Source organism: Zootoca vivipara, chromosome 1 (assembly GCF_965207765.1).
Source record: "Zootoca vivipara chromosome 1, rZooViv2.hap1.1, whole genome shotgun sequence".
Lineage (NCBI taxonomy): Eukaryota > Metazoa > Chordata > Lepidosauria > Squamata > Lacertidae > Zootoca > Zootoca vivipara.
Window position 1 is genome coordinate 100,813,637 of NC_142582.1, and position 17,202 is coordinate 100,830,838.

General features: G+C 42.2%; 1 protein-coding gene across 6 annotated transcripts in view; it reads left to right on the top strand.

Moving 5' to 3' along the window:
• AKAP6 (A-kinase anchoring protein 6) overlaps nucleotides 1-17,202 on the top strand; it is a 257,193-nt gene that overhangs the window by 78,496 nt on the left and 161,495 nt on the right. For all 6 annotated transcript variants that reach the window (XM_088671520.1, XM_088671525.1, XM_088671516.1 and 3 more), the window contains 2 exons: nucleotides 8,173-9,987; nucleotides 16,546-16,668. In XM_088671520.1, the coding sequence (XP_088527646.1) occupies nucleotides 8,173-9,987; nucleotides 16,546-16,668 (1,938 nt within the window). The remainder of the gene's footprint in view (nucleotides 1-8,172; nucleotides 9,988-16,545; nucleotides 16,669-17,202) is intronic.

Below are 17,202 nucleotides of genomic sequence, written 5' to 3' on the forward strand. Positions count from 1 at the left end.
AATCCCACTTTCTTATGACATTGGAAGAGACTCTGGACCTGGTTGTAATGAAGCCAGCTTGTACATTCCTTTTTAATCTCCTCATGTGATTCCAATACATAATTTCCCTCTTCTTTTCTAACTATCTCTTGGTATGTTTTCCACTTCCCTTCTTTTCTCCCTCTATTAATGGCTGTCATCTCAAATGGAGAGGCCCACCAGGGTGTTTTTGGTTCTAAGATTTTTCTATTATCCTCCCAAACTCTCAGTAATGACCTTTTTATAATGTGATCTGTAAACTCTTTATAGTTTCTCTCTCTCTCCTTCACCAGGTAGGTGTGCCAGCTCAACACATTCTTAAAACCTTCTAACTCCAATAAATCTTTATCTTCCTGTATGATCCATTCTTTTATCCAACATAGGCTTGTTGCTGCATAATAGGTTTTGAGATCTGGCACTCCCCAGCCTCCTCTTTCTTTGGCATCGGTTAGGAGCCGGTATTGTATCCTCGGTTTTTTGTTTCCCCAGATAAATTTGCTTAATTCCTTCCTCCATTGTTCAAAAATTTCAATTTTCCCAATTATAGGCAGCATTTGGAAGAGGAAAAGTAATTTCGGTAAGATTACCATTTTTATGGAGGCTATTCTTCCTGACATTGATAAATTTAGATTCCTCCATTTTTCTAAATCTTTTTTAACTTGCTTCCAAACCTTCCCATAATTTTCTTCATATAAATTTACATTATTAGATGTTAGATTTATACCCAGATATTTTACTTTTTCAACTATTCCCCATTTTAATATCTTTTTCATATCCTCTAATTCTTTTCCTTTTATATTTTTGGTAATTATTTTTGTCTTTTCTTTGTTGATTTTTAATCCTGCAATTTCTCCATATTTTTCCAGTTTTCCCTCTAAGAGCGGGATTGAATTTGCCGGATCTTCCAATATGATCACAATGTCATCAGTGAACGCTCTGATTTTAAATATGCTATTTTTAACTGTTAACCCTTTTATATTATTATCTTCTTTTATGTCTTTGATAAGACACTCTATCGCCAATACAAAAAGTAAGGGCGATAGTGGGCATCCTTGTCGGGTCCCTTTACTAATTTTTAGATCTTCCAATATCTCCCCGTTAATTATTAATTTCGCTGACTGTTCATTGTAAATTGTTCTAATTCCGTTTAGAAAATTCCCCTCGATGCCAATTTTCTTCAATACCCTTTCCATAAACACCCAAGTTAAGTTGTCAAAAGCCTTTTCGGCGTCCAAAAAGATGAACGCCGCTTTTTGGCTTGGGTGCCAATCTAGGTATTCTATCGCATTTAATATAATCCTCATATTACTTGCCATTCTTCTCTTAGGCAGAAACCCCTGTTGTTCTTTATCAATCAATCTGCTTAATATTTTTTTAAGACGTTCTGCCAAGATAGATGCAAATATTTTATAATCTAAATTTAATAATGAAATCGGCCTAAAATTTCCTACACTTTCATCTTTCTCTTCTCCCTTTGGAATTAATGTAATAAACGCCTGCTGCCAGGATTTGGGAAAGATCCCTTTTTCCAAAATTTCATTCACAAGTTTTTTATATATTTCTTTTAGTTCATTTTTGAATATCTTATAGTGCTGTGTCGACAGCCCATCTGTCCCTGGGGATTTTCCTTGTTTTAATTTCCCAATTGCTTCCATTATCTCCTGATCAGTTATTGGTTTATTTAACATTATTCTTTCTTCTTCTTTTATTTGCTCCATATTCCTCTTTTCAAAATATTGCTCTAATTTCTTTTTATTTATTTCTTCTTTCTTATATAATTTTCTATAATAATTGTTGAAGCAATTGTGTATATCCTCTCTCTTTGTCCAATACTTTCCCCCTTCCTTCACCGCCGTAATTATCCTCTTGCTTTGTTCCTTTCTTAATTTCCACGCTAATAATTTTCCTACTTTCCCTCCCATTTCGAATGTCTTTTGTTTTGCCCACTTTATTTTCCTCTCTATTTCATTCCCCACCAACATCGACAATTCACTCTGTAGTATCTTGATTTGCAATGCTATTTTATTATCTTTAGGATTTTTAGCCAATTCCTTTTCCTTTCCTTTTATTGCCTCTTCTATTTTACCTACTTTTTCTCTTCTTTCTTTGTTGATTTTACTTTTCTGTTGGATGTAGATGCCTCTAATAAAAGCTTTACTGGCCTCCCAAATTGTTGTGATTTCCATTTCTCCTGTATTGTTTATTTTAAAGAATTCTTCCAGCAATTTCTTAACTTTTTCTATAAAGATCTCATCATTTAATATATTCTCATCTAATCTCCACCTCCCTGGTTTCCTCTCTTTATCTCTTAATCTAATCATCATTGGATTGTGATCCGTTATAGATTTCGTTAATATTTCACATTTTGACACTTTTGCTAATAATTTCGCTGAGAGCCAGATCATATCTATCCTTCCCGCGGATTTATTTGAGCCTGAGTAATATGTAAATTTCTTCTCTTTATCATTATATACCCTCCAACTATCTTTTAATTCAAAATTTTCGACCAGATATTTAAATGTTTTTGGTAATTCTCCTTTATTTCTTCTTCCCTTATCTGTTCTATCTTTATTTGCATCTACCACCCCGTTAAAATCTCCTACTAAAATTATTTCTTCTCTTTCAATATTTTTTCCCATTTGGTCTCCTAATTTTTGAAAAAAGTTCATCTTACATCCGTTCGGCGCGTAGATATTTACTATGATCACATTACCTCCTGGTATTTCCAGCCTTACACCCACTACCCGACCTTCTCCATCTTGAAATAACTTTTCAGCCTTAATACTTTTTTTTACGTACGTTACTACGCCTCTTTTCTTTCTTTTATCTAATGAGACGTAATCTTCTCCTAATCTTTTATTTCTCAAAATTCTTTCATGTTTTTTTGAAACATGAGCTTCCTGGAGACAGATTATGTCCCACGCTCCCTTCTTTAATATGTGTTCTATCTTATTTCTTTTCACCTTGTTATTCAAGCCATTCACATTCCATGAAACGATATTTAAATTCATCCTTTAATAGCTTAATACCAAATCAATAAAAATACACTTAATTCTTAGAAATAGCTAGGAAACAAGAGGGTTAAACTTGCAGCTTTTGTGATATTTGTTTATCTCACACCCCTCTTTCCAGAGGTGATGGTTTCTATAATAGAAAATTTTTCGAGCAAAACAGAGAGAAGATCCCACCACCTAGATATAAAGAGAGGGGAATGAAGGGGGAGGGGAAAAAAAAGAAAAAAAAGAAAATTTAGAGCAGTTAGTTTTTATCATATACGTAACCTTTTCAGTCTCTCTTCCTCCCTGCTTTCCCGTTTACTTCTCTTCTTGGTTGTTATCCTCCTCCTCCTCCCCTGTTATCTCCTTCCTAAGCCTCCTTCCAAACCTTTCACCCTCCTCAACTGATTTAATTATTTTTCTTCTTTCTTTGTAAAAGAAGGACAGGCCCCGTGGGTACTCCCAAGTATACCAAATACCTTTCTTTCTCAGGACATCAGTCAGTTCTTTATAATTCTGCCTTTTCATTCTAAATCTTTTGGGAATTTCCTTGTAAATTGCCACTGTTCTTCCCTCTATCACCAATTCCTCTTTCTTCTTTTTCTGCAGAATTCTATCCTTTAACAAATGCGAATTAAGGAAGAGCATGCAATCTCCCAACATGTTCTTTTTCTTATCTATTTTAACTCTATACACCTTGTCTACATCCATCCACAGTTCTTCCTCTTTCACCTTTAACCAACCCGCCAGCTCCCTCACCACCTTCTCTTCAATCTGTTCATTTTGTGACTCCGGAACGCCTCTTAGGCGGAGAGTCAGGGCATTCTGCTTCATTTCTAGTAAGGCTAGCTGATCTTCCAGTTCCTCACACTTTTTCTTCCATTCCTCTTTGCTGTCTTCTCTTGTGTTCTGTATTCTCCTCAGCTCTTTATTTTCCATAACTACTTTCTTGATCGCTTCCTCCTGTTTATTAACTTTTGTATTGATTTCTTTTATTGCCTGATCCAATTCCTTATTTTTTATGCTCAAGTCTTTTATCTGCCCTGATATCTCCGTGATGACTTTGGAGTTCTGCTCTATTTTTGTTTCTACTGAGTCCAACTTGTCGCTTAAAGATTTATTTGCTTTCTCAACTGAGTCTAGTTTTTCACCTAGAGTCTTATTCATTTCGAAAATCAGTTCCTTAATATCCATTAATGGGTCGTTCTCTTGGGATGATGATTCTCTTCTCTTGTTGTTTGATGCCATCACTTGATTCTGTCCTTTTTTCATTTTACCCTCTTTTCACTCTTCTCTTCTCTTCTCTTTCTAGCGATGTCCTTCTATTCTTTCACACTTGGGAGTTCCCTTGTGGCCTTTCACGATCTTATCAGTCCCATCACTCTGATCTGCTCTTTAAAACCAGTGAAGAGGTACTTGTTGTTTCCCTTCTGGCCTCTAGATGTCACTCGCGGTCTCTTCTTCTTTCCTCTTGCGTTCCCTCCTCTCTCCCCTTTCGTCGTTCTCACTTCCTTAGAGAAGGGGGAAGTCTGTCCGTTTGTAAGATTCCACTTAGAACAATTCCGCCATTTTCAGCCTTTTCTTATTAACGTTTTTTATTCTTACCCCCTTCTCCAATTTCCTTTAAAAGTGGTTTCACCCCTTAGCGCCGAGTTGTTATTTTCCTTCCCTTTCCCTCTTCGTTAATCTCCCCTCTGCTTTTCGCCCGCGTCCTCCACTTTCCGTGCCGGATCGGGTTACTTCTAAATGTTACTTAGTATCTTTCTCTTTGGCGCTTTTAAGGAGCTTGTCCTCCTCCCCTTTCTTCTCCCCTGATCGCTCAAAGTAACTTTGTAACAGGTTTTCTTACGGTATATTCTTGCAATCCTCCAGCGCTCCTTTTCAACTCTGCTCTGCCTGTTTGTTTCACCTCTTAGTCCGTTTGCTCTTTGTTCGCTGTTTCCAGCTTTCTCTGCTTTTTATCTCCGCCGGAGAGTCTTTGGTGCTGTCTGGCTGAGATTCGGCGTCTGCCCGGTAAGTAACTAGCCCAGTTCTGCGCCTGGCTCCTCTCCGTCCCTCTCACTCTGTGTTCGGTGCCGGAACGGAGTTCCGCCTTTTGGCGCCGCTTTTTTTTCTTCTGGCGGTATCTCCGTGTTACCGCTGTTTCTAGTGGGGTTTTAAGACGCTTGCCCCCCTAGTTTTATTTACTTTCGGGCTTCTGAGTCTCCGTTGTAGCGGAGCTCTTCAGAATGGCGTCTCGAGCTCAGCGCACCAAGACCGGAAGTCCGTTTTTAAACCGGTTTCCTTGCAGAGGCTTTGTAAATATGCTAAAAATAACAATGGCTTCTCACTGAAGGTGATCTGAAGAGAGTGGGTGGCTCTGAAATTGAGACCAGCAGACAGGCAGAACCCACTCCTTTCCTCTCCCACCTCCGTTTCCTGTCTACACCTGCCTTTTGCCCACTGCTTCTTCAGATCTTAAAAACAGTTTGCCAGGGAGCATCTCTAAGCCAGTATTGGCAAAGCTGAACCTTCCGAGAGGGATAAAAATTGATCTTCTGTGCCAAGTATGCCCCTAAACCCACACACCTACTTTCCAGATATGAGCAAGATCTGGCAGAGACAAATATTCATTTTTTTCCTAAGTCATTGCATTCTTTGCAAAAGCCATTTGTGAAGATTCTGGGCCTAGCCCAAGGGCAGCAAAGCTCACGAAGGCTTTTGTCTTCCATGAATCCACATGCTGTAGTGCTACAGCTGCTGCAGCCCCTAGTTGAATGCAGGCCCATGCAGCGGTGGGGGGGGGGGAGAGCTGGGTACACTTGCCCAGACCTCAGAGGGCTAAGCTGGCACAGTCCCCCCAGTATGCCGGACTTATGCTGTTTGAATTTATAATTCTTTTCTAACAGGACTCCCAGCTTGGGCTTCAGACAAGCCGTTCACATGCCTGATTGAATTGCTCCCTTTGGCCATAAGAAGACCTGTTGTGGGAGATTTTTTATTAGCTATGCACTTAGGGACAGAAAATGCATTATGTTAGCTGAGTGTGGGAATGGTTTGCCAGTGGGTGGGTGGGGGTCAGATCCCACACTAAAGCCACAGGGCTGCCACCGTTGCTTTTTAGGAGAGGTAGGAACAAGGCAGCAACAAGGACAGGACTGTGTGAGGTCACTGGGAAGAGCATCCTATCAGCTCTGCTGGTGTGCCTGCAGCACCCTGACCTTACTGCTGCCACGCCCCTCTTCTTCCTGATAAGAGGCAATGATTCCTTTGATGGGACGTTATTGCTGGGGCTGTTTCCTGCCAGGTGAGCCCCCTCCTGGTCATGCGAATGGCGTCTGATCTATCTCCTCGCCACAAATCTCGTCCCACAAATCTCACTGTCTCTCCTTCACATTGCCAGTGATCTGGAATGATGTGGCATGGAGTCACAATGTAATATCTGGGATCCCCACACACAATGAAATGGTACATTGGAGGAAAAGCATAACATGTTCTTTGGCTCTGACATGGGAGCAGCTGGCTTCTTATCTACCTACTGTCTCTTTTTTTTCCATGCCCTGATCCCAGGCCTCAGACAGCAATCTTGTTATGTGTGTTCCAGGTGTTAGGTTCTAAGATCTAGTGCTGTTTTTCTAAAAAGAAATGTTTAGGGGTACTCTCATTTTCCTACTCATATTGAAATAAAGGTAAAGGTAAAGGGACCCCTGACCATTAGGTCCAGTCGTGGCCGACTCTGGGGTTGCGCGCTCATCTCGCATTATTGGCCGAGGGAGCCGGCGTACAGCTTCCAGGTCATGTGGCCAGCATGACAAAGCCACTTCTGGCAAACCAGAGCAGCACATGGAAGCGCCGTTTACCTTCCCGCTATAGCGGCTCCTATTTATCTACTTGCATTTTGATGTGCTTTCAAACTGCTAGGTTGGCAGGAGCTGGGACCAAGCAACGGGAGCTCACCCCGTCACAGGGATTCGAACCGCCGACCTTCTGATCAGCAAGCCCTAGGCTCAGAGGTTTAGCCCACAGCGCCACCTCAATACTGCCCCTCAATAAGGACAAACTTAGATTCACAAATTGTTTAGGCATATGCGTACCCCCAGGAAAAAAAAAACTACTGCTAAGATCCAAGGAAGCCCAAAGGGCAGAAGCAGAGATATGGTCAGACCAAGATCATTCAAATTCTGGGAAATATAAATTAGATCCAAGAAGCCACAAGCCAGGGGTGGATTTAAGGCTTTGTGAGTGGTGTACATACACTGGGCACTGAGATGAGGGGGTGCCTTCTCAAAGCTCAGTGAGCAAGGTGATGGGCTTTGGGAAGGAGGCATGAGGGCTCTGGCAGTGTCTTAGAGTCCTCCCATCTCCTTCCCAAAGCCTGGTTAGCACTTCCCCAGCTTTGGGAAGGTGGTAGAAGTGGTCTAGGACCCTGCTAGAGCCCTTGTGACTCCTTCCCAAAGCCAGGTGAGTCCTTGGCCACCTTTGGGAAGGCAGTGCGAGGGCTGGTGGGGGTGCCAAATTTTCGCCTCATAGGGCACCATAGCAGCCAAGTTCATCACTGTGCAGGCAGAGCTGTGCCAAAGGTTAAGTTGGAAGAATACAGCAAGTGAGGACGAGTGAGGCAAGCTGCCAGGAGTCTCAGTTGCTCCCTTAGATGAGTTGCTCAGAATGAGGAGCTGGTTCTGAGACCCAGCTGACATAGGTAGACCCTGAATGGCTTGTGTGATCAGCTGATAATATTCTCCTCAGAAACCATCTTAGTAGTGTATAGATCAGTTTATGACTACTAGTAATAATAATTATGTAGGTACTGTTTTCCTGATGTAACATTGATGTCCATATCCTGTGAAGTAGACCTGAATCTTGATGTCTAGTAAATTTACATTTTAAAAAATGAAAGCCAGAAACTAAAGTGAAAAAGTTGAATTTCTGCTACAAGTCTAATCCCATTTCACAGCAATGTGACAAGGTTGCTTTCTGTTAACATTCAGTAATGTTCTATTTCTAAAGATTACAGAAGGAAACTGCCCCAGAGTCTGTATTTTTTCATGCTTTGTGGGAAGATGTGTGATTCATGGGATCAGTGCTAAACTCATAGGATTGATGCTATATTTACACACACACATGCATGCATATAGCGCTCACACACGCTAAAAGCTTTCCTATTTCTGTTTTGTCACAGGACCGCCTTGACTCTTTAACAGAAGTGGATGACTCAGGACAGCTAACTATCAAATGTTCTCAGAATTACTTGTCTCTGGATTGTGGAATTACTGCATTTGAACTATCTGACTACAGCCCCAGCGAAGACTTTCTCGGTGCGCTTGGTGACATGACCTCCGGTCAGGCTAAAGTAAAACCATTTGAGTCTTGGAGCTGCAGTGAAATGGAAAAAGATTTCCCAGAGCTTATCAGAAGTGTTGGATTACTGGCAGTAGCAAGTGATTCGATTGCTTCCAAATGCAATGAAACCATTAATGCAAAAGAAATCCATTTACCCATGTCAACAGACCACCAGGAGGAAGGCCAAAGTTACAAACCATCATCGACTCTGTCCCCTGAACTTTCACTCTCTCATATTTCTGGGAACTTGCCTGTTTGTAAAGTATCGGGCCCAGAGGATTCTGCGAACTCACTTGATGGCGAGACTGTCTGTGAATTAGTAAAACAGGAGCTCGATCCATTACCCTCCGACGGTGCAAAAAGCCAACAGCATCCTCATAGCGAAAACTCCACTCCCAAGAGATCAATTAGAGACTGCTTTGACTACAACGAGGATTCTCCTACACAACCCACTGTGCCCAAACGTGGTTTGTTTCTAAAGGAAGACATATTTAGGACAGATATGGTGATCAATGATATAAAAAACCAGATCTCCCTGATGTTTAAGACTGAAATGAGCAGGAGCACACCCTCGCTGTTGGATCCACCAGACAGATCCAAGCTTTGCCTGGCTTTACAAGCGGCATACAAAAACTGCCCCTCTTCCATCAGCCAGTCGTGTGATTGCTTGCACAACATAAGTGATCAGAATCTCAAGTACACAATTCAGAACCACCTGAAGGAAAATTCCATCGGCCTGGGGAAGCCCAGTGACAACACTAGAAGGGAGAAGTTGAGATGCAAAAAGTCGCACGACATTCCCGAGGAGGTGGCATCCTGCAGGATATCGAGGATTGGGTCAAATGCTGCATCGCCGAATCATTTGGCTAAAAGAGGCCTCACTGCATTGCAAAATGGAATTCCCTTTGGTAGCTTGCAGTCCATAGAAGGAACTGAAAGTGATTCGACCTCTGCGTCTTCTGATCCTTGTAAACGGCAAGAACTGAATGGCCAGTATTGCAGTGAAAGAGATCACTCTGCTTCACCTGGTCGTAGCCAAGTAAGTGGCTCTTCAGCTGGTTCAGATTCTGCAGTGTCCTCGTCTCCCGTTCTTCCAAGAAGTCAGGGCAAAAAGGCCCATTCATCTTCACCGAGTTACATCACTACGGACAGCAAAGTTGCTGGTGCCTGGTATGGTTCCGATGAATACTTAGCACTTCCCTCACACCTCAAACAAACTGAAGTGTTAGCTTTGAAATTAGAAAATTTGACAAAACTGCTTCCTCAGAAACCTCAAGCAGAGACCATTCAAAACATCGACGACTGGGAGCTCTCTGAAATGAACTCGGACTCTGAGCTTTACCCGACCTATCAGATCAAAAAGAAGCACAAAAGGTTGGGCAGAGTTTCACCCAGCTCTTCGAGTGACATAATATCCTCCATAGGGGACAGCATTGAATCGGGGCCTCTTAGTGACATTCTGTCTGATGAAGAGCTTTGCACATCTTCACCAAGCATCAAAAAATTCCTGGAAGAGAGGCCGCGAAAGCCACCAGTCACTCAGCCCGCCGATAAGAATGACTTGTCTGCCACAAATAAATCGGCTTTAATTCAACAGCTGATGCAGGATATACAAGATCAGGATAATTATGAAATTATATGGGAAAAAATGGAGGTAAGGAAGAAATTAACAGTGTTTACCTCTATACTGCTTCATTTATATTTTCCCTGCAGCTGGAAAAAAAGGTTGGTGAGGGGTGGGTGGGCAAGTACCAAGAGTGTCAAGAAGTTATAAATGCATTTTGCCTCCTTTTTATACCATTTCAAAATGGAGATGCCCAAAGCAGCTAACAACAATATATATCCAATGATATACATCCCAGAGAATATACATCAAAATATATTAGTTCAAGTGCATTCACAAATTTTCATGCAAATACACACACACATACACACACACACACACACCTTTATACAGGGCAGAACAGTTTTGTGAAGGAACACACATGAAATTGACAGGAACTGGAAGTAAACTGATCCATTCATCCCTGCCATGAAAGAATAAAGTGTTTGTAAACGGTACAGCGCAATGAACAATCTCTGGTGTGATTAGGGATGTAAGAAGGTGCCGTTTTCCATTCTGCTTTGTTTTTGTTGCATGCAGCGCTGCTTCTGTTCCGCTGCAGTTTGTCTTCTGCCAAAAACTGCTTTATTCCTCTTCCTGTCCGCTGTGGTGAAATTACATAATTTATGTAATTAACTATGCAAATGCTGTTGTCCTTACATAATTCCACCCCATTTGTTTCAGTGCAAAGGACACACAATGCAAATGGAGGGGGAAGTGTAATCAATTCTGTATCATTAGTGGGCGAAAAGCTGCAACACAGGAAATACCAATAGCATTCACTGGCTTGATTTCCATTCCAGACATAGGACGAATAAGCAAACACGAGTAGCCTTCTGCTTCTGTTATCTCCAAGAGTAATAGCTGCATATTGAGATATTTAAAGCTGATCCACAAATACTATACATTGTAGGCCATCCCCATCTCACATTTTTCTAATGCTTTTCCATAGTGATGCTTGGGAGTTGATGTAGCAAAACGTAGGGGAGATTGTTTTCTACTTTGTTGCATCTGCTGCTACTGCATTTAATATCCTTCTCAGACATGGCTACTTGGCACCCTCTTGAGGCCAACTGGTGCTACTGCATCTCTTTCACAGATTTGTTCTGTTGTTGGTTTTTTGTTGTTGTTTTTAAATCAGATCCAAATAGCTCAGTTGAGTGCAGTGGGACTAATTTCAATCAGCATGAGAGCATCCTGATTGAAGCAATGAAACACCTTTGAGGAAAAACAGGAAGAACGCCACATGTGAACTCAGGAAATACAGTTAGATTTCGAAAACAGTTTAAACTTCTTCATTCATTCATTCATTCATTTCCCAGCCATAACTGCCCAAACGGTATCCATACCAAATTCCAATTGTGGTTTTGTTGGTTGTAGCTGGCTTCATAGTTCCAGGCTATTTGATTGTTTTTAATTTATCAGATTGAAAACCGTGATTCCATTTCTTCCTCACCACTTTTTTAGCCTCACAGCTATCACGTGGGGTGGATTAAATTGAAAGATAATAACTAGCTCGGAAAAAATCTGTTGAACTTAATGGCTGAGCATTCCTGTGAGTCGGTATGGTCACATAACTATAGACAGAACACAATTGCCTCCTTTTGAAGAGGCAGTTGATGAGCCACTGAAAGGGAGGTTTTTTCACTTTGAAAAAAGGCTTCCTGTTTTTGGCTCAACCCTAACACACACCAAAACATGAAGGAATTCAAGACAGAAAGCTGTTATCAGAACAGTCTCCTCTTAACGGCCTCTTTGGTTAGAATCTAAGGGTCAGTCCAGGCATGCATGTTCATTGCTTATTGGCTTCAGCAGCTAGTTGTTCCCGAGAATAATATGAATCTGAGCACCCTCTGATGTATCTTCCCAGAATCAAGTCTCAAGCAAGCCTTTTCAGGTATTTATTATTATTATTATTATTGGAAGGAATAACCAACAAAAAGCTAGCAAATCATTTAGTATCACAGGGTAGTTCCTATGTCATATTCCTCAGCACAGCATCCCATTCAAATACCATAAAACATTGCTCAGATCTAGTCCAACATAAACATGCTTTGGGACGGGATGGAAGTAAATTTGGAATGTGCAGTCAGAGTGAAAAATGGTAGATACCGCACACAGAGCAGCCTTCTCAGAGCTGGTATACATTTTTATCTATTCTAGAGCTGCTTGTTTCTGGTAATTTTCAAAGGGGTATGAGGGATTGCTCAGTTGGTAAAACATGACACTCTTAATCTTGGGTTCGAGCCTCCTGCATTTCAGGGGGTTGGATTAGATCAGGCACCCCCAAACTGCGGCCCTCCAGATGTTTTGGCCTACAACTCGCATGATCCCTAGCTAGCAGGACCAGTGGTCAGGGAAGATGAGAATTGTAGTCCAAAACATCTGGAGGGCCGAAGTTTGGAGGTGCCTGGATTAGATTGTGAACCACCCTGAGACCTGCGGGTATAGAGCGGTATATAAATCAAATAAATTACATACATTACATACATACATACCCCCATGGTCCCTTCCAACTCTACAGTTCTATGATACCTTCTCACCCACTGTAATATGTAACACTGGCTACCACTGCCTTTGCCAACCTGATGCCCTCCAGATGTTTTGGACTATAACTTCCATCAGCCCCATCCAGCACACCATTGGAGAATCACAGAATCATAGAATCGTAGAGCTTACAGTCTAGAACTAGAGGCAATGCAGAGAGCAGAGGCAGGAAGAGAAGTGAGACAGGGTAAATAAGGGGAAGGGTATGTGGTTATTTCAGCTGTTTCCCACTCCTTGTTTACCATCCGGCAGAGGGCAAAGGCAAATAGGAGTGAAGCCATTGAATCAGTCCCACCACACGCATCTTGTGGGGCTGAACCTCTACATCAAAGAGCCTGCTATACTCCGATATGCTCCCTGCATGATTTAGAACTCTGGTTTTCTAGGGTTCCAAATCATAGGCGAACTTACTGGACTAGAAAAAGCTCTCCACTGCAGCAACCAACCCATGTAGGGCTGTAAGGATGGTAATGGGGATAGGGAGAGGCAACAGACTCATACCCACTGATCACATAGAGTGGGAATATCAAAGAAATAGATTTTAGTTACAATTGGATCATAGAATTGAAGAATGGTAGAGTAGGAAGGGACTACGAGAGGCATCTAATCCCAGTTCCCTGCAATGCAGATTAAAAGTCTCATGCTCTACCGAGTTTGAGCTATCCCAGCCATAACCTAGCCCTATTGGGTAGAGAAGCCATTATTAGGATATACCTGGAAATAAATAGTGCAATTCACCCCCGAAGGTGCACTGTTGCATTGTCTCCCAAGACAGACGGATACTAGCATCCAACAATGCTAGCCCCTTAAATTATGATTATTGTCAGTCCAAGCATGAGCAGAGGTGGGATACCTATTTTGAAACCAATAAGAGCGGTTGCTCCAAATTTACTGTGTTTGCCGAGGTCACGTATTTCTGATGTAGTCTGCATCAGCTGTTGACTCTGACCATACCTGGGCCCAGAACAAGCGAAAGTTAGACTGATGGTGGGGAGGTGGGGTTCTGTTTTGTTTATTAAGGCATTCCTGCAACACCTTTCACATCAAGTGGTGAACAGCAATTTTAGAAGTACAAACATTGACATCAAAATTACAATAAATGAAATGTAGCTGAAAGCCCAGAGCAGGGTTAAAGTCAATAACCAGCCTGTTGAAAATTAAGTACCTGCAGGAGCCTGAGAGCATAGGTATGTTTGTAATAAGTGCCGAAAGGCCATCCATGTTGGCACTAGAAGATCACTAGAAGAATGCTATATCTTGTGTTGAAACACCTTTGTCTGAAATAACTGCTGGCAATACCTGGCATACTGCACTTCTGCCTCCAGGTGGTGCTGTCTGCTTGAATAATGAGATTTAGGAACTGGACAGTGTTATCTATATTCCGACAGTAATTTTCAGTGTCAGGCTTTTAGTATTCTAAATAATTTTCAATCTCTACAGTTGTTTTCTTTTGAACAGTCTCCATAAAATTTTACAGACACCATCTGAAACATAGTGGGATTATAGTGATTCGTGCTTTGCACCAGAAAAGGGCCTTTTTCTGGTAACAGGGCTATAGCCACCTCTTCTTATGCCACTACTTCTAGATTTTATCTTATCCTTGACTGTTGTTTACCAGAAGCACGCCTGCTTTGTAAAGTGTCATTGCAAGGGGAACAATTACAGCTGAGTTCCGCTTATCACCTCTTTATGCCATATTAGTGTATATGTAGATCCCTTTCTCAATATCACAGGTTAAATATTCTCTACCACTGTTTTTCGTTATGTCATTTTGTGGCTATACATATGCAAGAAAATGAGATATAAATTGCTGGTGTTAGGATGCTTTTAAATAAGATCATGTGGTATAAAATATTTATATGCTGAACATAACTATCCTTTTTACTGCTCTTGTTAGGAATAACTTTGCAGGATATTCCAATAGACACAGAGTTTTCACATTCCTAGATTGTGACCGTGCTTCCTTCTCAACACGTGGCCCTGATCTATCTAGAAATCATATGCACCGATGAGAAGCAGCTCTTGGCTCACACATCGAGAGCCATAGACACAAAACAGCTGCTGCATTTTGTGTGATTCTGCCAAGCTGGGACCACATGTGTGTAGCATGGCAAAAGAAGTGACCGTTGCACTGACAAATTATCTGGAAGGGGAAGAAGGGGCTCAGTTCAATCTGTCTGTCCCCTCTTTCAGTTTCCCATCTAAAGTGTTAGTGGGGGCAGCATTGCCGTAGTTCAGTGACAGAGCATGGCCTCGGTCCAGTATACCTGAAGGAGCGTCTCCACCCCCATCGTTCTGCCCGGACACTGAGGTCCAGTATCAAGGGCCTTCTGGCAGTTCCCTTGTTGCGAGAAGCCAAGTTGCAGGGAACCATGCAGAGGGCCTTCTCGGTAGTGGCGCCCACCCTGTGGAACACCCTCCCATCAGATGTCAAAGAGAAAAACAGCTACCGGATTTTTAGAAGACATCTGAAGGACGCCCTGCTTAGGGATGCTTTTAATGTTTAATTGATTGTTTCATTTTATTTTTCTGTTGGAAGCCGCCCAGAGTGGCTGGGGAAACCCAGCCAGATGGACGGGGTATAAATAATAAATTGTTGTTGTTGTTGTTGCACACAGAGAATCCAAGTGCAATCCCTAGCTTCTTCCGGAAGGACTGGGAGAGGGGTGGGCACTATTGTCTCAAGACATGGAGAGCTGATGCCAGTCAGTATACATCAGGGGTGGGAAACCTCTGGCCCTGCAGAGTTTGTTGGACCACAACTCCCCACCATTCCTGACCATTGGGCATACTCATGGCTGTGGCTGATGGGAAATGTAGGCCAATACCTTTGAGGGCCATAGGTTTCCTCCTTGTGGTGTAGACCAGGCATCCCCAACCTTCGTCCCTCCAGATGTTTTGGACTACAATTCCCATCATCCCTGACCACTGATCCTGTTAGCTAGGGATCATGGGAGTTGTAGGCCAAAACATCTGGAGGGCTGTAGTTTGGGGATGCCTGGTGTAGACTGAGGAACCTGGTTCAATGGTCTGACTCAGCATAAGATGGTTCCCTGTGTTTCAGCTGCTGCTTATTTTATAAGGCTGTGCATGTACGGTGATGTTGGCTACACATTATGCCAATAAAGGTTTTGACTGATTGATTGATATTGGCTACACCCATGCAAGTCTGAATCAGGGCAATTGTCTTAAATCTTTTACAAACACAACACTTACCTTGGGAAGTTCAGCAACAAGGACCTCTGCAAAAACTTTCCCTTTGTTCTTCCACTGAAGCTTTTACAATATCTTTATTTGTTTTTGCTAATTTATTTATTATCCTTCAGCTAGAGCAGGCATCCCCAAACTTCGGCCCTCCAGGTGTTTTGGACTACAGTTCCCATCATCCCTGACCACTGGTCCTGTTAGCTAGGGATCATGGGAGTTGTAGGCCAAAACATCTGGAGGGCTGCCGTTTGGGGGTGCCTGAGCTAGAGGAACCTCTAAAGCAACTTGCCACATATTTAAAAGCAAATACAAAAGTATTCTATAAAATCTCTCTCTCACACACACACACAAACCCAGAAGAATGGAAAAACTACAGCAAAGCTAAAAACCAGTTGTACCAGCAGGAAGAAAACTCAAAAGAGGATAAGGGAACCCTGGATAAGGGATGGGGATCCTGTGGCCTGCCAGCTCTCTATTGGTCATGCTGGCTGGGGAAGATGGGGGCTGGAATCCAGCATCTGGGAGAAGGCAGTTCTTGACTGAGAGATGGACAGATCTGCCAGTGTCAGATTTTCAGTTTCTTATTTTTGTGTGTTTGTACTATGCCACGATTTTACTTAGTGTTGATGTGCAAACCAGGCCGGCAGATGCTATGCATTGCCCAACCTTCTCCCATCTTCATAAGCAAGAACTGCCACATTCTTTTAGTGTAGCTAGTTGCCACATTCAGAGCAGTGCCATGTTCCCTTAATTAAAATAAAGACATAAAATTATTGTTTTTACCTGATTGTTATTTTGCATTATTTTACTAACATTCTTGTCATTGTCTCTCCCCCCCCTTTCTTTTTGTGGAAGGGATTTGTAAGCAAGCTAGACGAATTCATCCACTGGTTGAATGAAGCCATGGAAACGACAGAGAACTGGACTCCTCCTAAAGCAGAGACAGACAGCCTTAAGCTCTACCTGGAAACACACTTGGTAAGACAAGATTATTGATTGAAGCTGACAATGACCCCCCCCTTTATTTAGCTTATTCCCCAGGCCTTCCTTTAGCCAAAGTGTACATATTTTGTTAAAATACATAATGTCTGTAAAACCACAACAACGTAAAAAGAATGAGTAACAGCCCAACATTTGATGAGCAACAATTAGCTTTCTGCCCCCCAAGCTGCCCACCTGCTCCCATGTAGGAGTTCAGCTCCTTCCAGAACAGGTTGAACCCCACCCTTTCAGTCTAGGGAACCACCCACTAACAGTGCTTCAGTCAGCAAGCACACCGCAACATACAGGAAAAGAAACAATTCAAGGAATTCAGGATCTAGGAGACTGGGGTGAGAGCTTTCTCTGTGCTGGTCTTATTCCTCCTGGGTTAAATAATTCCTCAGTTGCCTGTGGAGACTTTTTACCACCCCCTGAAATAAATTCAGACAAGACTCAAATTTTTGGTTTGGTTTTTGGCAGAATTTAGGCCACAACTTTATTGATTAAAATCAAGTGAGTGGTTGCATAGGC